General features: G+C 44.6%; 1 protein-coding gene across 1 annotated transcript in view; it reads left to right on the forward strand.

Annotated features, from left to right (window-relative positions):
- Gldc (glycine decarboxylase) overlaps nt 1–22,152 on the forward strand; it is an 88,985-nt gene that overhangs the window by 18,767 nt on the left and 48,066 nt on the right. The window contains exons 3-8 of the mRNA XM_052187334.1: nt 5,095–5,230; nt 12,076–12,240; nt 17,723–17,800; nt 19,162–19,309; nt 19,633–19,829; nt 21,626–21,722. Of these exons, the coding sequence (XP_052043294.1) occupies nt 5,095–5,230; nt 12,076–12,240; nt 17,723–17,800; nt 19,162–19,309; nt 19,633–19,829; nt 21,626–21,722 (821 nt within the window). The remainder of the gene's footprint in view (nt 1–5,094; nt 5,231–12,075; nt 12,241–17,722; nt 17,801–19,161; nt 19,310–19,632; nt 19,830–21,625; nt 21,723–22,152) is intronic.

Here is a 22,152-nt window from a genome sequence, read left to right on the forward strand (position 1 = left end):
GGGGTGTTCTCTTCTTCCAGGGATCCTTGGGGTAACTGGCCCATCTGTCTTACTACTCCTTGGGAGAGTCCTCCATTGCAGATCTGTAAAAAAAAAACTGTCTTTTTGTCATTGGCAATGAACACACACAGCCAGGGCCATCACCACAGGACTAGAAAACTGAACCCCTTATGAAAATAGAAAATGAAGGTAAAAAGAGGAAAATTACTGCTAGTCTGATAGTCATTTCAATTCCAGTGTGGGGAAGTGGGGCTGCTTCAGACTGTCCTCAGACACTATGTGATTTGCCTCTTGCTCTAGCAAGATTGTGTGACGTTTGGAATTCTGGGAACTTTTCAGATGGACTATGTCTTAGGGTTTTACTACTGGGAAGAGATACCATGACCAAGGCAAGCCTTATAAAGGACAACATTTAACTGGGGCTGGCTTACTGCTTCAGAGGTTCAGTCCATTATCATCAAGGCGGGAGCATGGCAACATCCAGGCAGGCGTGGTGCAGGAGAGTTGAGCTGAGAGTTCTACATCTTCAACTGAAGGCTTCTAGCTGAATACTGGCTTCCAGCAGCTAGGCTGAGGGTCCCACAGCCACAGTGACACACCTACTCCAACAGGGCCACACTTTCTAATAGTGCTGCTCCCTGGGCCGAGCATGTACAGACCATCACAGTATTTCAATTCAAGGGCCCTTGGAGGTGAGGTTGGTGCTTATTGTTATTCTTGGGGATTGGTTGCAGTTTGTTAACAGCAGTGCTCAGAAAAGAAACAAAAGGAAGGAAATTAGATTCAAAGCTCTCTCTTTCTCTCTCTCTCTCTCTCTCTCTCTCTCTCTCTCTCTCTCTCTCTCTCTCTCTCTCTCCCCCAACCCCTATCCTATCCTATCCTATCCTATCCTATCCTATCCTATCCTATCCATCCCATCCCATCCCATCCCATCCCATCCCATACTATCCTATCCTATCCTTCTTTCTCTGCTATCTAGTGATAGGGGCTGGAATCAGGGAGGGGGATAAAAAGTGGGGAAAAATAATAACTCACACTAATACCAAAGACAAGCTATAAGTAAAGAAGAAACAAAAAGAAATTAGATTTAAGGATCTCTCTTTCCCCTCTATCCTTTCTCTACTAGGTACGGAGTGAAATTGGGGTGGCGTGAAGGGTGGGAAAAAAGAGAACCCACAATTTGCTAAAACCAGCTACACAGACTGGAGTCCCTTCCAGGAAGAGGTCGATGGGTTGATTGCAGTTTAGCAGTCTTCTTAGATTCTAAACTGAACCCCAAGGCTCCTGTCACTGTCCTGACCTGCTTGTGACTCCCTGAATTTTAAAACACATGTTTGGGGACAGCAAGATGGCCTAGTAAGCACCCTTGTACCCTGGGTTTGCTCCCCAGAACCCCTGTAAAGGGAGAGAAATGAGTTCACAAAATCTTTCTTTTGTTTTTTTGTTTTTGGTTTTTTCGAGAGGGTTTCTCTGTATCCCTGGCTGTCCTGGAACTCACTCTGTATGTAAACCAGTCTGGCCTCGAACTCAGAAACCCACCTACCTCTGCCTCCCAAGTGCTGGGATTAAAGGTGTGCACCACCACCACCACCACCACCACCACCACCACCACCCGGCCATAAAATTTTTCTAATCTTCAATCCTGTGCTCTAGTCCACACATACACAGACACACACTCATTTTTCAGATAATTTGATTAAACAGGAAATGTGGGTCCATAATTGCGGATCTTAGCTCAGTGACCATTTTCCTATCTGTGAGGCTCTCATGCCCTCACAGAGCAGCCCTGCTCCTCGCGGTAAGGAGTCCCCTGCACTGAATGGTGGAGTTGGTAGTCTGAGTAACTGTGAGACCTAAAAGGTTTCCTGAGTTTGAAATCATTGAAACCGCTTATTTGTTGCAATTCTTTCAAGACTCTCCTGAGAAAAAGGAAATGGAGGACTTTTCCCAGGTCTTTGCTGAATGTGTCAAAACCTAACTCATCGGGGGAAACCAGGAGGGATCACTTGGCCAGCGTCTTGTGTGTGTGCACGAGTGCAGGTGCATGCATGTCATGGCACATGTGTGACGGTGGTCAAGGACTCCTATCACAAATCAGTTCCCTCCTTTCACCGTGGGTGCTGGGGATCAAACTCAGATCTTCAGGCTTGTGTGGGAAGCACGTTTCCCGCTCAACAGCCTTATCCTACTTATTTCTAACCAAGTCAAGTAACATTATATTCTTTTGTCAGACATGGAGTCAGTTAGAATTGAATTGGTTATCTCAGTTCAGCCATTTGTGGAACATGAGTTCATGAATCTCCTGCCTCTCCAGCATTGGACTGTGAGGAGAAGTGGGCAATGCTCAGGCCTTTCTTCTTCTTTATTTGTCTTGACACAGTTCTTTTATGTAGGCTTGGTTATCCTGGACCTCACTACATAGACCAGGATGGCCTCAAACTCAGAGACCCTCCTGCCTCTGCCTCCAGGGTATTGGATTTAAAGTTATATACCTTTATTCTAGAGACAGGGCAGATCATTTGGCTGAATAATTGACTGTGACGTTTGTCCAAGTCACCTTGTAGTGGTGTGATAAAGTTCTGCACCTCTGAATTGATTGGACTTTCCTTGGCTTTAGTTTTCTTTTCTTTGGATACAGAGTCTCACTGTGCAGCCTAAGTTAGCTTCAAACTCTGATGCTCTTCTCCCCTTATCCCCCCCCAGGTGTGTGCTACTATATCTGACTTTAGTTTGTTTTTTTTTTTAAAAAAACATCCAGAAATATAGTATCAACTACAGATAGTGCCCATAGATGAACCCTTTTTAAACCATCTCAGCTGGTTTCTTTGGGTGGTAGTGTCTTCATATTGTATAGATTTTTTTTTTTTTTTTTTTTTTTTTGGTCTGGCAAAGTAAGGCCACCCTGGCCTATGACTGTGGTTTTAGTGTTCAGAAGGGACAAGTGTCCTACAGCCTCTCTAGAAACTATCTGAGCAGGTGCCAGCTAAGGTTGCTGAAATGTCCTACTATAATCTAAGTGGCTCAAGAAAAAGGCATTTGTTCTCCTAGACTGAGTTCAAATTCGAGGTGCTGACAGGTTGGTTCCATCTTGGGGCTCTTCCATCCCTCTCTGCCTTCTGGCCATTGCTGGCCTTCCTTAGATACGTCATCATAGTTTACGCATAATAACATGGCGTTCTCACTGAGTGAATGTCAAGTGGGCCCAAATTTCCATGTTCTTGTAAAGCCACGTTATTAGATGAAAATTATCAAGTATGACCTTGTTTTAATTTAAATATTTATATCTATCTGTGAAGTCTCAATATCCAAGCAAAGTCACACGCCAAGATACCAATGCATTGCATTGTTTTAGGAGACAGTTCACCTGACAGTACTCCTTTTACCCATGTCCCTCCTGGACTCTAAGTGGTGACCGCAATCTTCTCTCTATTGACCCTCCATTCCTTATATAGAACAATCTTTCCATAATACAGAGTCATATCCTCCCAGTAGAAAATGCTCTATAGCATGTAAGAGCTGAGCTCTTGAGTTGACCAGCAAATCCTTTCAGACCGTTCTCATTTGAGAGTTGGCCCTTTGTCCAGATGGCACAGTGTGGAGCAGGGACCTGTCCATCTTGCACAGGATCTTAATTGAAGCTTGGCTGGCCTGCCAGGCACTGCTAATTAATCTCCCTTCCGACTGCGCTTTTGAATCCTGCTGTTCCTAAGATTATTTGGGAGGTGATTGGCTTTCCTGCATTCAAGAATTTTATAATTCCTTACTAACTAGGTCCCTTTATGGGAACACTAGTTGAGAGTTCATGTGAGTCTTTTATTCTGATCGTTATTTTATGCTGTTGGATACTAGTTTTTTTTTGTTTTGTTTTTCAATAGCTCTTCAAATGACAAGGAAAATAACTAGTTCAGTAGAAAAATTATAAACAAAATTTAAGCTATGTATTATATAAGGCTATGGCCTTGCCTGCCCCTAGAGACTGTAAGACAACTGAAAGAAAGAGCAAGAGAAGTGACTTAGTCGTTAGGAGCACTTACTGCTCTCACAGAGGACCTAAACTCTCATTCCTAGCACCCACCAAGGGGCAGCTCACAACTGCCTGCAGCCCCTGCTCCAGAGGGTCAAAGAGCTACTTCCGGCTTTTACAGACACACACACACACACACACAAAATAAATAAATAAATGAATAAATAAATAAATAAATAAATACTATAATACTACTGTGAGAAAACACTTTATTTAGAAGAAATAAAGAATAATTTCAAAAGATACAGAAAAAAAAAAACATGGAATTAGGCAACTGTTAAAGAGTTGACTAAAGAGGCTGAGCGTCGGTGCCTACCTTTAATCCCAACCCTGGGGAGGTAGGTGGACACACGGTCTGTACACTGAGTCCCAAGCCAGTGGAGGCTACATAGTAAGATGGTGTCTCCAAGAGACAGAACACTGAATGGAGGACGGGGGAGGAGGGAGGGGGAGACGGGGGGGGGGGGGGGAGAGAGAGAGAGAGAGAGAGAGAGAGAGAGAGAGAGAGAGAGAGAGAGAGAGAGGAGTTAAGAATCAGGATCTGGCATGGGTCTGTGTGTAAAGTGCCTGTCAGGGGATGAGGACCTGTGTTTGATCCCAAGACCCACCTAAAAACTAAGCATGACCGAGCATGCGCCAGAGGCTGAGACATGCAGATCCCTGGGCCTTGCTGCCCAGGAACTCTAGCTGAATCAGTGAGCTCTGGGTTCGGTAAGAGACGCCTGTCTCAAAAAATAAGCTGGAGTGCATGCAATCGAGGAAAGTATCAGCCTCTGGCTTCTATTCACACACACAAGCATGTGCACCCACGTATGCACGTGCACACATACCTGTGCACATACTGCACAGATGGAAAAGTGATGAGGGGCTAATACTGAGGAATCTGTGGGTCCTGCTGCCAGGTTTCCATATACACTATTATTTATGATGGTTGGATGGATGGCTATATTTTTCTATCTATCTGTTCTCCTGATGCAAACAAACAACATGAGGCTTTTAAACCATAACTGAGTGGAGGTCCCTGCCAGGGCATTTTATCTAGTAACCTGTCTCTTTCCCCCCACAATCAGGTGAGAATGAAATCCTCGAAACTCTGCGTGCCATTGCAAGCAAGAACCAAATCTGGAGATCGTACATTGGCATGGGCTATTATAACTGCTCCGTGCCCCAGACCATTTTGCGGAACTTACTGGAGAATTCTGGATGGTAAAGTATCTCCTAGCTACAGAACAGGAATACTGGATATGTAATCCCTGTATCCCGTGGCTCGCACACTGACACCTGCCCTCTGCTGCCTTCGAAACTCCAGGAACCCACCTGGTTCTGATTGGGAAATTCCTTCCAGGGTGTTGAAATAGATTCTTTTCCCTTCTATTTGCATAAAGTCCAGATCTGGTGATCTCTTCCTGAATCACCCTGAATGCCTATGGCTGTTTTTGGACAAGGCTTCATTCCTGTTTGGTGAGACCCTGGGGCATTTTATTTTAGGCTGTGTCTGAACTTAGTTAATGTTGCATCTCTGACTTTTGTCTTTTGTCAGGGTCTTTAAAGTGCCAATATTCATGTCTCCCTTATCCTCCACATTTTTTGCCCCAAAACTGATAGAAATGAAGTCATGGCGTCGGAAGAGTGAAGACTGTGACGTCAGCTTTATTGCTGCCATTTTACTGAGGATGTGAATATGTGTCTTGTGGACAGGCTTGTATGTTGTATGACCAACTTCCTGTTCCCATCCCACCTTGACAATCAAATAATTCTTTCCTGCTCCTGGGAGTGGGGCGGGGTGGGGGAGGGGAGGTTATATGTGTGAAAGGACAACTTTCAGGAGTCAGTTCTCTTCTGCCACGGGGTCTAGGGAACTCAGGTTTGTCTCAAAAGCCATTTTCCCCAGGAACCAGGTCAGCTGGTGCCTCCATGAATGTTCTCCACCCCTGTGTGGAGATGTTCATGGCTATATGCTCCACTTCCTGTTTAATAAGAGAACAGAAAAGCAGGCCCATCAACAGAGAGGGTGTTTCTGGTTTTCAGGGTTGTGAATGTGTTTGCCAATGTGTTTGATTAGCTGAGGGCATGTTTTCCACTGTTGCTCTGGTAAAAGTTTGCATGGTAAACTCTAAGGTTGATTTCAAAAGCAAATAGCCTTTCACCCCTCCCCCACTTAAAAAAAAAGCCCTTTGATGCCCATGAGTGGCTACAGCATCTTTGCCTGAGCTCTGGCCTGTGGCCTTTGCTCTTGGGGACCATACAGAGATGTCTGCCATATTTCTCTCTGGCTGTGAGTGAGTATGCTAATTAATTTGAGTGTTTTGAGAGGGAAACAATACTCTTGTTTTTCAGCCTCCGGCTCTGGGTGCATTTTAAATATTGTTGCTTTGCCATATTATCCAAAAGTTGGTCAGAGCCCCAGAGAGCCATACTGCACCCAGCTCATGCTGATAGGGAGGGCTGAGAGCACGTAGGGGGTACACTTCACTTTATACTTCTGAATGGTTTCCATAGTGATGGAGCCAACAAATTCCGGTGACGTGAGGTGAAAATAAATGGGTCACATAGACTCGAAAGAATAGAAACATTTGGGCTCCTAAAAGAAACTGTACACTGGATCGAGAACTTGTTGCATGGGGTCCACTGTCCCAAAGTATCAATTGCTGAGAGCTTCAATAACTAATAACACTGGAATTTGCCTTGTGGCTTTCTGGTCTTTGTAATCTTGGCAGGAAGATTAAGACGAGCTTTTTATAAGTTTTATGAGCCCTTCTGAAAGCCCCCTGCTTACTTTTTCCCTGATTCTAAAAGAAAGTCATAACCCAAATAATAGAGGAAACTAGTTATTTAGGAATAAATGCCAATGTTGTATCGAGTATATTATCAAGTAACCTACTTCACAACTATAAGCCTTTTAGCTATGTAGGTGCTTTTAAAATACATATATTAAAGTACATCTAGAAAAGCATTTGAATTAATGTCAATTAAGATACACCCATGGATCACACATCTTCCCCTCTTTTAATTCCTCTTGGTACCTGATATTGAACTCACATGTTCACACCACTGCGGTTCCTCAGACAAATGGTTTTAACCACTTTTCCTCCCTAAACGCAGCAAACTTCTGTATACATGACAGCGGCCCTTTCATGGCAACTTTGAAAACCTTTTAAGAAATACTTTTTAAAAATATTTTAATTGCATGTTTATGGGTGTTTGCCCGTAAGTGTCTCTCTGCTCCACATACGTGTCTGGTGCCCAGAGAAGCCAGAAGAGGACATAGAGTCTGTCTGGAACTGGAGTGACAGATGGTTGTGGCCACCAGATGTCACTGGTAAGGAGCCGGGCAGTGGTGGCGCACGCCTGTAATCCCAGCACTGGGAGGCTGAGGCAAGACGGATTTCTGAGTTTGAGGCCAGCCTGGTCTACAGAGTGAGTTCCAGGACAGCCAGGGCTACACAGAGAAACCCTGCATCAACAAACAAAACAAAACAGATGGATGTGGGGAAATCAAACCCTGGTCCTCTGGAAAAGCAGCAGTGTTCTTAACTGCTGAACCATCTCTCCAGCCACTCTTTGATAGCTTTTTTTATTTCCTCTTACTCTTTTTGGAGATAGGCTCTCACTATAATTTCTCTGGCTGACCTAGAATTTGCTTTGTAGACCAAGCTGGCCTGGACCTCTCAGAAATCCATCTACCCCTGCCTCCCGAGTGTTGGGATTAAATGACTGTCACCACACCTGACTTGGTAGAAATTTTTTAACCCTAAAATAGGGTTATTCTTTACTTCCTTTCATAGGCCATTGCTAAGAGGAACATTTGTGCCTGGTATATTTCTACAGTGTTTAAAAAAATAAAAAACCGGTAACTATTTTATAAACTTGAAATAAAAGAAGTGACTTTTAAAGCAGTGGTGGTTACATTACCTCAACCTTGGATTATAACATCAGGAAGGCTGGCCATTCGGAATAAGTAAACCTCACTGGCAGAGGTCACAGAGGTCACAGAGGTCACGGGGTCATCGCAACTCAGACTGAGCAACTGTGGTCAGGACATTCAATGCTTTTTCCCATGGTAGTAGGATAATCTGGGTTTTGTTTGTTTTATTCCTTGTGTGCACGTGTGTTTATTGGTACGATGTGCTATGGTGCATGTGTGGAGCTCAGAGGACACCCATGTGGGTTCTGGGGATCAAACTTAAGTCTTGCAGCTTGATGCCAAGTGCCCTACCTAGGGAGCTCTCTTGCCAGCCTCCTCAGAGATATTTGCACGGAGAGTCAAAAAAAATGCACATTTACACCTCAAGGATTTGGCAATTTCCTAGTTTAAGAATTGACAGATTAGTAAAGCAGCAGAGAAAGGCTGGGCAGGTACAGGTGCCACGATGGTCCTTATTTGGATTTAAACTGTGTGCTTTCATCTCAGGCTTTTTTGAAACAGAGTCTCTAGTGGTCGGGGCTAACCTCAAACTCAATGTAGCAGAGGGTGACTTCGAACATTTTCCCCCAAAGCTGGGATTAAAACATATGTCACCATACCTGATCTTCCCCCCCCACCCCGCTTTGTTCTTTTTAAATTAATGTGAAATTTAAGGTTCTAATGTTTTGTTGTATGTGTTACTAGTGTATGCATGTGCAGCGCACAGAGACCCAGGGCGTTAGAGCCTCTGGAAGGGCAGTTACAGGTGCTTGTGAGCTGCTAATCAGTACAGGTGCTGGGAACCAAACGCTGATCCCCTACGAGAGCAGTGCCGCCCCAGCATCCCTGCCTCAGCCCCAAGATTTAAAAACAAGGTTATATTTCTGTGTCTGTAGGAAGTGTTAGGTAGCCATGTGGTGGAGCCCAGAGAGCTGGAGGTGTGGGATGCCCTGATTCTGGGGGTACAGGTGGTTTGTGAGCATCCTTAGAGATTGAGTGTGAGCCATGTCCTTTAGATTTTAAGACCCAAACTCACACTCACATATTTCCCCTTCCTCCCTCCCTCCCCCTTCCCTCCCTCTCTCCTTCCCTCCCTCCCTGCTTCCCTCTCTCTGTCTCTCTCCCTCTCCCTCTCTCTTTGCCTCTCTCTCTCTCTCTCTCTCTCTCTCCCCCTTTCTCCCTCCCTCCCTCCCTCCCTCCCTCCCTCCCTCCCTCCCTCCCTCCCTCCCTCTCTCCTTCCCTCAATTTTGAGACAGCATTCTTGCCATCTAGCCCTGTCAGCTTCCAACTTTTAATCCTTCTGTCTCGGCCTCCCAAGTGCTGTGATTACAGCATGGGCCACCATATCTATCTTTCACAGCATCTTATTATGTAGCCCCAGCTGGCCTGGCATAGCAACTATTGCTCACTGTTCTTCAAGAACACGAGCTGTTAAGGTAGGGCAGCACGTGCTTTTGAATGAAACACTTCGGTGGCTGTTTTTCAAATTGCTTAGCTTTGTGTAGGCCTCTTGTGGCCTGCTGCTAATCTTGAAAATGTTTCCCCCCCCCCCCTTATATCTGCTCCAGATAACAGCTATCTCTCCTGGGTGTGGCTGGATGTGGTGGAGAATGCTTTAATCTCAGCTCTGGGAATTTAATCTCTGCATTCGAAGCCCTCCTGGTCCACAATAGACTGTTCCAGGCCAGCCAGGACTCTTTCTGAAAACATGAACCAAACAGAAAGAAAGAAATTGTGGCTGTCTACCTGTCTAAATCTCAAATGATGTCCCTGAACGCAATCCAAGTGTCCCATTGGGCAGCCCGTCTGAGTGCATGGCGGGAACAGGGTCACGCTTGTCTTCCGAGCAGCAGGCTGTGTGATGGTCTTGTCTGGTCTTGTCCAGCTGGAGATCACCGACGCCCGTTGTCCGTTGTCCGTGGTTCCGTATGAACTCATTTCTCTCACATTCCCATCACCCTTCACTTGCCTGCCCTGTGTATTGTATTGCAGGCGTCCTTCCTTCCAGTTCACTACTCCCTTAGAATTTGCCTTTACAATTGCTAATCCAGGCTGCACAGGGAATTAGCTGCAGTAACAATGTGTTCTGCTGTACACACATACACACAGTCACACCAGTTAAAAAAAAAAGAGAAAATTATTATTTCAATGTGCTAATATAGTACAGTGTGCCGAGATAAATCATTTTTAATAAAGCTTTCAACATAGCAATGCTTTCAAAGTCTGCTTGTAATTGAGAGAGAGAGAGAGAGAGAGAGAGAGAGAGAGAATAAAAATCAAAGCCGTAGGTACATCACTTAACTCTTTTGGTTTGGTGTCTTAGTTGATTTTTTATTGCTGTAATAAGACACCAGAAGAAGGCAACTTAGAGAAGAGGTTATTTGGAGGCTTACAGCTTCAGAAGGTGAGTTGTGACCCTTATGTTAGGGAACATGGCAGCAAGCAGGCAGGCAAGCATGGATTTTAAGAACTAGCTTATAACAAAACCCATGTGGATGCCCTAGGGAGATAGCACTGTCAAGTGTTTGCTGAGGGTCTGAGTTCGGATCCCTGGCACCTATGGGAGAACTACGGCCATGGCACTCATCTGGAGTCCTTGTGCTGAGGGAGAGGAGATGGGTGCATCGCCGGAGTTCACAGTTCCCAGCCAACTTGATGAACTTCAATTTCAGTGAGAACTCCTGTCTCCAAAGATACACTGGAGCAGGCTGCAGAGGTGGCTTAGAAGTTGAGAGCACTGCCTGCTCTTAGAGAGGACTCAGGTTCAATTCCCAGCACCCACACGGCAGCTTTTAACTGTCTGTAACATCGGTTCCAGGGAATCTGATACCGTCACACTGGCATACATGTAGGCAAGACGTGAATGCATATGAGAAACAAAATTAATTAATTTTAGAAAAAGGTAAGCTGAAGGACAATTGAGGAAGATCCCAGCATCATCCTCTGTCCTCCACACAAACATGCACATACGATGCTCATATAAAATACATGTCTACAATAAGACAATTAAAATAGTAATATAACAAAAGAATAATGTAGAGAGCTGGGTATGGTGGTGTATGCCTATAACCCTAGACCTGGAGAAGTTAAGGAGAGACAGCCAGTTTGAGGCTAGCCTGATCTACTGAGTGAATGACAAGTAGCCTAAGCTATATACTAAGATTATGTGTTTAATAATAATAATAATAATAATAATAATAATAATATTATAATAATAATAAAATGTCAGAGGGCTCAGTAGTTAAGAGCACTTGTTCTTGCAGAGGACCTGGACCTACATGATGGTTCACAATGATCTGTAACTTCAGTGGAAAGAGATATGATCCCCTCTTCTGACCTCCACGGGCACTAGACACACATCTAATGCACATGCACACATGCAGGTGAAACATTCACTGACGTAAAATGAAATAAGCCAATCTACAAAAGAAATGCAGGTGCGGGGGGAAGTAAGTACTGGTCGTGCCCAAAGGCTAATAACTTCCTTCTATAACAATTCTGTTCTTCCCCATAAAAACCCAAAGAAAAGATGTATTAACCGGCTTTTTATTGCTGTGATCAAACACTCAGCTTAAGTAACTTAGGGGTGAAAGATTTACTTTGGCTAAGGTTTTATTCACTTTTTTATTTATTTGGGGGATGCTTCCAGGGACCTCCACATCGTGCACATAGAGATCAGAGGACAACCTGTTAGGCAGTGCCCGCCTACCATTTGGGTCTCAGGGGTTGAGCTCTCAGGTTGTCAGGCTTAGTGACAAACTTTGACCTGCTGAGCTATCACCTACCTAGGTCACCCAGGAGTTCATGTCCTGGCAACCAACAACTCCCCATCTTTTTCAATCCAGTAGGAACTCTAACCTGCTGCATGGTGCAGTCCGCTTCAGGGTGAGTCTCTGTCCACATTCTGACTGGGTCGTCTACCTCAGTTAATCCTTTCTGGAAGTTTCCACACAGATACACTCAGACATATATTTTATTGATCTCTTAAGCAAGTTTAAGTCCGATTAAATTGGTCATCTCAGAGTCTTACCAGTGTGTTACATAATTCTAAAGAGATTTGGGCATTGAATTTGAAAACAAAGGATTTCCTGAGCTTTTCTGGTCAGGAGTGGCATGGTTTGGACACGGTTTTCTGTTTCCCTCTCAGGGTCACCCAGTACACTCCATATCAGCCTGAGGTGTCTCAGGGGAGGCTGGAGAGTTTACTCAACTACCAGACCATGGTATCTGACATCACAGGCTTGGACATGGCCAACGCCTCCCTACTGGATGAGGCGACCGCGGCTGCGGAAGCCATGCAACTGTGCCACAGGTGAGAGGTCCTGTGGGAGAGCCCTTCCAGAAGAAAGGCATACCTGGGTGCCAGCATCCTGAACTGTGGGTGGAAACTCCATGAGGGATTTTACAGCTGACTGAATGTAGAGTTTGCTAAAAGAAAATTGGCAACAGTAAAGATGATTTTCTGAATGTGCAGCAACTAAAAATTAATTTAAAATAGAACACTAATGAATTTGATGTGTTTCTGGGACACCTTGTATCATGTGGCTTCATTACAGCTTTGGTCTTTCATGCACATGACACATGTACACACTTTGTACCTCGTGTGTGTTCTTCATGTTACACACACCAACAAGTGATGCGAAACAGTTCATGTTCAAAATTATTGCATGCTTATGAATCACAGGAGTGGGTTTTGTCTTCGTTTTGTTTTGGTCAGGTCTATTGCTCTACAGGATGGCTGTAGAGTTGAGGCTGACCTTGAACTCCTGATCCTCTGCCTCTACCTTCTGAGCCCCAAGTGTTAGGATTATGGGCCTGAGCCGCTATGTCCAACTAAACTGCTTTTTACTATACACAGAGTCTTCTACTCTCATACATAAATGTTTTCATTATAAAAACATTCTTAATAGTTTCCCACCATAATACCTCAGAATGTACATGTCAAATTAGCATGTCTTTGTTTTACACTTTGGTAGAATTCTTGCTTTCAAAAATTTGCTGTTTGATTTGCTGATGAATTTCATTTGAAAATGTTAGATGGATTTTGGCTTGGGGTAAAGACAATTTCAAATAATGCCTGAATGGTGCTAGATGTATTTCTGCCATATTGTGCTATATTTATATAAAGAGGTATCTTAGTATTGACAATCATAAAATCAAAGTGGCCATCAATTTGAGAAATCTGAAGATGCTTTATATCATCTTCAGTCAAACATTCAACCAAGATTTAATTCTTTAAGTAAAAAATAAATAAATAAAACCTATCTCATTAATATGCAAATTTTCCTCAGCAGCTGGGCCAAGCATTCCAATCAATCAATAAATAAGTTTCCTTTTATTCAAAGGGTTGTTTCAAAATAAATGCCTTTATGCTCTATCCTCAGCAATATATTATATTATATGTGATTATTGGATGTGATATATATTATATTATATGTGATTATTGGATGTGATATATATATATATATATATGTGTGTGTGTGTGTGTGTGTGTGTGCCTTTTGTCTTAGTTAGGGTTTCTATTGCTGCTATATAACATCATGACAAAAAACTAAGTTAGGGAGAAAAGAGTTTATTTGGTTTATATTTCCATATTGCATTCATCATTGAAGGAAGTCAGGGCAGGATCTCAAAGGGCAGGAGGCAGGAGCTGATGCAGAAGCTATGGAGGGGTGCTGTGCTGGTTACTGGCTGGCTAACCATCCTTGCTTAGCCTGCTTTCTTATAGAACTGTGGACCACCAGCCCTGGGATGGTGCCATGCACAATGGGCTGGACCCTCCCAGATCAACCATTAATGTAAAAAATGCCCTACAGCCTTACCTCCAGTCAGATCTGTTGAGGTTCCCTCCTTTCAGCTAGCCCTTGGTCATGCGTCAAGGTGACGTAAGACTAGCCAGTACACTTTCTTTCATGGGAAGCTTTATCTGACAAAAATGAGTCATGACTGGAAAACTGTGAAACCCTGCTCTTAAGACACTTTCTTGCTATATACATGGGTGAGTTTACTGACTCTCTCTCTCACACACACACAAACACACACACACACACACACACACACACACACACAATGTATGTGCATGGGCTCATATGTTACAATCATTTTTCTTTTTTTTTAAGATTTATTATTATATGTAAGTACACTGTAGTTGTCTTCAGACACACTAGTATCACATCTCATTACAGATGGTTGTGAGCCATCTCAGGACCTTTGGAAGAGCAATCAGAACTCTTAACCACTGAGCCATCTCTCCAGCTCCATTACAATCATTTTCAAGCCTCTAATTGTTTGTCAGAAAAAACACTGTTTTTGACAGAAAAACATGGCCTACGTCCAAAGGTGACTTATTGGACAGCCCTGAGATGCTACCAAGGACAGGTGACCCTGTCTGCCTGCCACCTTTACATCCTCATGCCAGAAGATGACTGTTAGGCTTCTAGCCTGAACATTGACATCTGAATTCAGGAAGAAGTGAAGGGCGGGGACCCAGGGGTGCTTCTAGCCGATTAAAGGCCTCACGGAGATTTCACTCAACAGCCTTGATGTACATTTCACTGACCTCCTTCCTTCACATGACCTGAGAAATAAGCGCCATATGGGCATAGCTTGCCCTTGGTACCTGGAGTACAGGAGGAGCGGGGCGTGGGAGGAGCAGGGGTGGGGGGCGTGGGAGGAGCTGACTTTGTAAGGGACACCATCAGCGTGACTCCTTAGGAAGAATTTTCTGTTTAGTGTTTGCCTTGTTTTTATTCCTTTTCCCCCCATCCCATCCCCCAACTCCCCACTTCTTGCATAGCACATAATCCCAGGGCCGTGGTTACCCTCTGACACGTGGTTTCTCAGGCCTTGGCTTTTTTGAGATCATGAGGACTTAAACTCATCTCTTCCTGCCCTACCTCTTCGTGCGCCATTTCAGGTACACACCTCCCCGCTGCTTTTCCTTCCTCTTACACAGTATATTTTGAAAACCTCATTCTTAGCTTTCTAGAATAGGACTTTGGGTTTTTTGTTGTTGTTGTTTACTTTTGTGCACTTGTGTGTGTTTTGTGTGTGTGTGTGTGACATGCACAGGTGCCTAAGGAAGTCAGAAAGTGTCACCTTGGAACCACCCAACATAGCTTTGGGAATTAAACTTGGTTCTTCTGGAAGCATCAGGCACTCTTCGTCACAGAGCCATCTCTCCAGCCCCTAGACGAGGACTCTTCTTGTGGCTGTGGAACATGTGGAACATGGATGTGGAACATGTGGAACATGGATGTGGAACATGTGGAACATGGAAGTGCCGTGGTTATTTAACCTCACATCTGCCTATACACATTTAGTTTATTTTCGCCATCTTCTGTTACTAGAAATTACTATGCATGTCCCAAAGATAAATCTCCCTCAGGAATTCTAATTATTTCCTGAGGATCCATTTCCAGAAGTTTCCAGGTCACAAGGTATAGTCAACACTCACTCTACAGCCCCCCTTCCTCCAGTCTCTGCCTTGGAACATATCTTCCAGGAATAATTCACATGTAGGGTGGGAAATGTGCCCACATCTGTGGCGTTTCCTGAGAATTGGAGCCTCTGTCCCTGAGTTCCCATATGAGTTTAATTCTTGGCTTCCATCAGTGACGGTGCTGTAGGGTCCAGGCAGGTACGGCTCACTCTAGGTGTGAAAATCCTTGTGGATCCCACTTGGGGCCCTTCTGACTCCTCAGCAGTGTTGAGGGTGAGCTCAGGTTCCTCATGGAAGAGTGACAGGCTCACAGAATGGCGGTGTATGTATGCTCTCCATTACTAGTCTCAGATTTTTATTGATTTACAGTAAATTTTGTTCACTCCTTCTAAATTTTAAATTTTCCTTTTATCTTTTTAGGCAGGCTGTCATAATCCAGGATGACCTGAAATTCACTGTATAGCTGAGGATGACTTTGAGCTTCTGATACTCTTATATATAGTATATACTTCGTATACACACACACACACACACACAGAGAGAGAGAGAGAGAGAGAGACAGACAGACAGACAGACAGACAGACATATATAAACAAGTGCTGAGGTCACAGACTTGTCGTGCTGAGATTCAAACCCAGGGTCTGTTACACACTAGGCAAGCACTCTCCCAGCTAAGACACACCTGTAGCTCTGACCTCACACTCACCGAGGTTGGGTGTTTTTTCTTTGCTTATTTGCTTGTTTGGGCTAAGGGTTTCCTCCCTGCCCTGCAGGGTTGGCCTTGGACTCCCTTGCAGTGCTGGGAGGCTCTGCTGGGAGGCTCTCCCTCGTAAATGTTTCTTTCCACCTTTCCCCTTAGGTCTGCATGTAGATTAGCTTTTGTAAAGCACTGGAAGAGTTCAAGTGTGTAGCGTGTATGTGTGTGGTGTGTAGTGTGTGTATGTATGGTGTATGTGAGTAGTATATACGTGAATAGTGGTGTATATGTATGGTGCATGTGTGTGGTGTGTGGTATGTGGTATATGTGAGTGGTGTGTGATGTATGTGGTGTGTATGTGAGTAGTGTGTGTATATGAGTGTGGTGTGTCTGTGTGTGTGTGTGGTGTGGTATGAGTGCCTGTGGTGTATGTGAGTGGTGTGTGGTATGTGTGTGTGTGTGGGTGAGTGATGGGTGTATGTGAGTGTGGTGTGGGTGTGTATGGTGTGTGGTATGTGTGCCTATGGTGTATGTGAATGGTGTGGTGTGGGTGTGTGTGTGTTTGTATGTGGTACATGTGAGTGATGTGGTGTGTGTGTGAGAGATGTGTGGTATGTGTGTGTGTATGGTGTATATGAGTGGTGTGTATGTGATGTGTGGTGTATATGTGTGGTGCATGTGCATGTGGTGTATGTGTGTGGTGTGGTTTGTGTGTGTGTGTATGTATGTGTGTGGTGTGTATGTGAGTGGTCTGTGTATGTGAGTGTGGTGTGTGTGTGTGTGTGGGGGGGGGGTATGTGGTATGTGTGCCTGTGGTGTATGTGAGTAGTGTGGTGTGTGTGTGTGTGTGTGCGGGCGCGCGCGTGTTGCATGTGAGTGGTGTGTTTTTATGTGTGTGTGGTGTATGTCAATGGTGTGTGTGATGTTTGTGTGTGTGGTATGTGTGAGTGGTGTGTGTGTGTGTGTGAGTGAGTGGTATGTGTGTGTGGTGTGTGTGGTGTATGTGAGTGGTATGTGTGTGGTGTGTGTGTATGGTACATGTATGTATGGTGTGTGTGTGTGTGCACACGCACACATGCATGCCATGCTACACATGTAGAGGCTAGAAGGTCTGGGAGTCATCACTTGGCTGAGGCAGGGTCTGTCTTGTTTCTGCCCACCTGAGACTCTAAGCTAAAACACCTCTGTGACAACAAGATATACTACTTTACGAGACTTTTTTTTTGTAGTGGTTTCAACTTCCCCTTATACCTTATATCTGTCCTTTTCTTTTTTATCACAGTATAGATCTTTTTTAAAAAATTGAATTGGTTTTTGTTAAATTTTGTTGGAACAGGGTTGAATTTCACTGGATTGCCATCAGGAACTGAGTCACAATCGCTTAGTTCTTTTTACAGCATGCTTAGAGTTTTCCCTCTCTTTTTGCTGCTTTAGAAACTCTGATTTTGGTGCTGGAGAAGTGGCTCAGTTGGTTGATCACCAGCACTGCCTACACTAGCATAAAGGCTCACACTCCGCACCTTGGAGGCGGAGGCAGGAGGATCACAAGTTCCTTAGAGTTGGAGGCCATACTGGAATACCTGAGAAGGAAAAAATAAACTCTTTGATATTTGGAAGCTCATCTTCAGGTTTAAATGTGCTTTTTCTCTCCAACAGACACAACAAGAGGAAGAAATTTTTCGTTGATCCCCGTTGCCACCCGCAGACGATAGCTGTTGTCCAGACTCGAGCCAAGTAATTGATTTAATTTGTGTTCTGAGCCTAGGGTAATATCATATTCTCTCCACTTTGCCTCTCTTTCCCACTTCCAGTCTGACTGGAAGTGACCCTGCTTAATACTATACTGAATTTGGTGAGTTTGCTCCCCTCCCCCCAACTTTCTCCCATGAATGCTTCTGCCAAGTCCTTCATCAGTACTGAGGGACAGACACGTGGTGAGTTCATTTGCCTTTGCACTATCATTACGTTCCCATGCTGTTCTGCCATCTTTTGGTAAAATTGAAAACATGAAAATCAGCTTGAGCCGGGAGGATTTCAAGTCTGTGGCTAGAGTGAGCCACATGGTATGAACCTGTCCCTAAGTAGAGATTAGGGCTAGAGCTCAGCGGTCGGACACTAGCCTCGGTTGAGGCCCTGGGTTCAATCCCTAGTACCAGGAAAGAAAAAGGAAAAGAGTCAGAGGACCTGTCTAACAGTAAATAAATATATAAACAAAAGAGGAAATAACGTAACAGCAGCAGTGTTTTGGGTGCTTGGAAAAGCAGAGCTCGCTCATGCCTGCCACGGCCATGGTTCTGTGTGGCTCCCTGCAGATGCAGTTGCCAAGGAAACCACACAACACCTAAGGACCAGTTTGATCAGTGCTATGTGCCTTTCATCGTTTAGTCCTGCAAGCAACAGAAACATCCCCGGCGCAGCCATCACTTTGTCTGCTTTCTGCTTTGAAAACATGGGGGCGTTCTTCCCCCCCACACTGCCCTTCGGAAGGGTTTGGAGTTGTAGTTAGAAGGTTTTAAGAAGCTAAGGAAGTCCTTGCTGCCATCTGGATGTGTTTCGTTCACCGTAGCCGGGGTGTCACGGAGATGGCTCTGTTGTAAGGGTTGGATCTTTAGCTCCAGAGGTGATGCTCCTCCTGCCAGGAGTAGGTTCTCCCAGGGAGTTGAGGAGAGGGGAGTGGGAAGGGCGGAAGAGACGGAAGAGTAGGTTGGTGTGGAGCACTGCTAAACATTAATGGGCCAGGAATGAGATGGGGTAGGGCTGGGGGTGAGGCTGGAGCACAGCTAGGGAAGGAGGAGAAAATGAATCCAGCCTCCCCAGGGACCTGCTGCTGCTGCTGCTGGCATCTTCTGAGCTGGCAACAATGGCTCAAGAGAGAGGTCAGCAGCCTGACAACATGGGTTTTATCACCACAACCCATGGTGGAAAGAGAGCTCACTCGCCAAAGTTACCTCTAACCTCTACACATGTGCTTGGCACATGAGTAATATGAACTAATATGAACACATCACATGCAGACGGGCGCACGCACATGCACAGGCATGCGTGCACTCACGCACCATAATAAAAAGAACTGAATTTTCCCCTTGTACTTTCAGATATAGGGGGGTGCTTGTTGAGCTGAAGTTACCCCACGAAATGGATTTCAGTGGCAAAGATGTCAGTGGCGTGCTGTTCCAGTACCCAGACACTGAGGGGAAGGTGGAGGACTTCACGGACCTTGTGGAAAGAGCCCACCAGACTGGGGTAGGTAAGCCCCCTTGTTGAGGTTTAGGAAGCTATGTCCTGGTTTCCATATCTGTCTGTCCTTTGGTATGTTTTAATCTCTTTACAATTATTATCACGTGGAATGGTGACATCTTCTTCCCCCACTCCTTCCTCTTCATTACTGCCACTCACCAATCCCTGGTACTCAGTGGGCACTCTGTAAATATTCTTCACATGAATTCACAAGCAAATGGAATTCCCAGAAATGCCCGATCCCAGCCAGTCTGTCTGTAGTAGAGAAAAGGCCTGTATACTCAGGATAAATAAGGTGATAACCTTGATCTCTTCCATTTCCTCCCCAGAGCCTGACCTGCTGTGCTACTGACCTTTTAGCTCTGTGTATTTTGAGGCCACCTGGAGAGTTTGGAGTGGACATTGCCCTGGGCAACTCCCAGAGGTTTGGAGTGCCACTGGGCTATGGGGGACCACACGCAGCCTTTTTCGCTGTCAGAGAAAACCTGGTGAGGCTGATGCCTGGAAGGATGGTGGGGGTGACAAGGTAAAGCTTCCCCCCCACCCCCATTGTCACCTCGCCCTTCCCTGTTCCTTTTCTCTCCTTCATAAAGATTCATTTTCATTTCGTGTATGCGCATGTGACTGTATGCCATGCGTGCCTAGGAACCCAAGGAGACCAGAAGAGGGCATTGGATCCCCCAAGCGGGAGCTATGGGCAGTCCGAGCTGCCCAGCGTGGGTGTTAGGGAATGAATTCAGATCCCCCAGAGGAGCAGGCAGTGTTCAACAGCTGAGCCCTCTCCCCTCCCCGTTCTTTTTCTCTGATCTCTCTATAAGTTTAATTGGTCCACCGTCAAGTAGATTAAAAGCAAGTTGAGAAGAGGGAAATCCATCTGGGCTATGTACTGTACCCGTTATTCAGACAGCGTGAAAAGGTGTGTGTCCTTTGTAAGGTATTAGTGGAGTCACTACAGCAACAGCTTGATAGATGTCTGGAGAGACCTGCATATTTTAAGTGCACTGTGTCTCACCAGTTTCTTTCTTCTATTTTTTTAACATTGCATCGAGGAAGGAAGAACTCACTTTTGCATTAAAAGGACAGATTTAGTGTGACCCACTAGGTTTCCGGAGGTTCCTGCCACGTGGTTTTTAGTCTCAATGGCTTCTCTCTGACTGGTGCTTCTTAAGAATTTAGAGGAATCCCAGGATTTACTAAGGAAACACCTCAATTTTATCATAGACTGCTAAAATATATATATATATTTTTATCATACCCTGTGTGTGTGTGTGTATATATATATATTTATATATATAAATATATATATTTATGTATGTACATACATAAAGAAATTGCATATCAATATATCTACATTTGTGCATATATATAAACTATATATATATGATGAATATATATAGTTTATGTAGATATATACAGATTATGATAAATATATATGATAAAATATATATACATATATATGACATATATATGTATATATACACACCTCTATATGTGTCTGTGTACATTAGTGAGGGAAATATTTACGCAGTAAGTGCGTTAAGCAGTGAGACTGTTAGCATTCCTTTCATTTCCCATCCAGTCTCTTCAAACTCTACTTTCTCAGGTTACCATCCGCTTCATGAGCCGTGGAGACTGGAGTGACATAATCCTTGGTCCCCATCATCCTGTGAGGCAGAGTGATTCTGGGAAATCTCGTTTCAGTCTCCCAGGCTTTGTTGTATATATCTCAGTGCCTCAAAGTCTAAATTAACAACCTATAGTGCTAGTAGAAGAGGCACCTGGAAGTTGGATTTTAGGAACTTTACCCACACAAATCTGCTGAATTCTCTCCAGCTAGGAAAGCAAGCCCATCTATGACAGTGGCTCTCTACCGTCCTAACACCACGACCCTTTAATACAGTTTCTCATGTGGTGGTGCCACCCCAACCATAAAATAATTTCTGTTGCTACTTCATAACTGTAATTTTGCTACCGGTTTGTGTCATAATATAAATATAAACCTGCAGGATATCTGATATTCCACCCCGTGAAAGGGTCATTTACCTCAAAGGGGTTGTGACCCACAGGTCTGAGAACCTGTTCTAAGGTTTTTTGTTTTGTTTTGTTGCTTTTTTTTTTCTCCTAAGACAGGGTTTCTCTGTATAGCCCTGGCTGTCCTGGAACTCACTCTGTAGACCAGGCTGGCCTCGAACTCAGAAATCCACCTGCCTCTGCCTCCCAGAATGCTGGGATTACAGGCGTGCGCCACCACCGCCCGGCTCTGTTCTAAGGTAATCCTGGTGCTTTGATCATGTGCTGACTGGATGTGTTGTCTTGATCCAGGGATGCCACAGGGAAAGAAGTGTATCGCCTCGCTCTCCAGACCAGAGAACAGCACATCCGGAGAGACAAAGCCACCAGCAACATCTGCACCGCTCAGGTAAGTGCCCCCCCCCCCCTCTCTCATCCTCAATCAATCACCACCTACTGGGAGGCATGTATACTAGAGATGGAAGGATCTTTCTGACAGAGCCTGGTTTCTTCAGGGCATCTCTATGTCATGTGGCCTTGTATCTCACTTTCTTTCTTTCTTTCTTTCTTTCTTTCTTTCTTTCTTTCTTTCTTTCTTTCTTTCTTTCTTTCTTGTTTGTTTGGATTTGGTTTTTTCGAGGCAGGGTTTCTCTGTATAGACCTAGCTGTCCTGGAACTCACTCTGTAGACCAGGCTGGCCTCGAACTCAGAAATCCACCTGCCTCTGCCTCCCAGAGTCCTGGGATTACAGGCGTGCGCCATCACCGCCTGGCTCTCAGTGTGTTTCTATGTCACTAACATTGCCTAGGCATTCATTTTGACATTAGTAACAAAACAAT

The sequence above is a fragment of the Apodemus sylvaticus genome, chromosome 1 (genome assembly GCF_947179515.1).
Source record: "Apodemus sylvaticus chromosome 1, mApoSyl1.1, whole genome shotgun sequence".
NCBI classification, from domain to species: Eukaryota; Metazoa; Chordata; class Mammalia; order Rodentia; family Muridae; genus Apodemus; species Apodemus sylvaticus.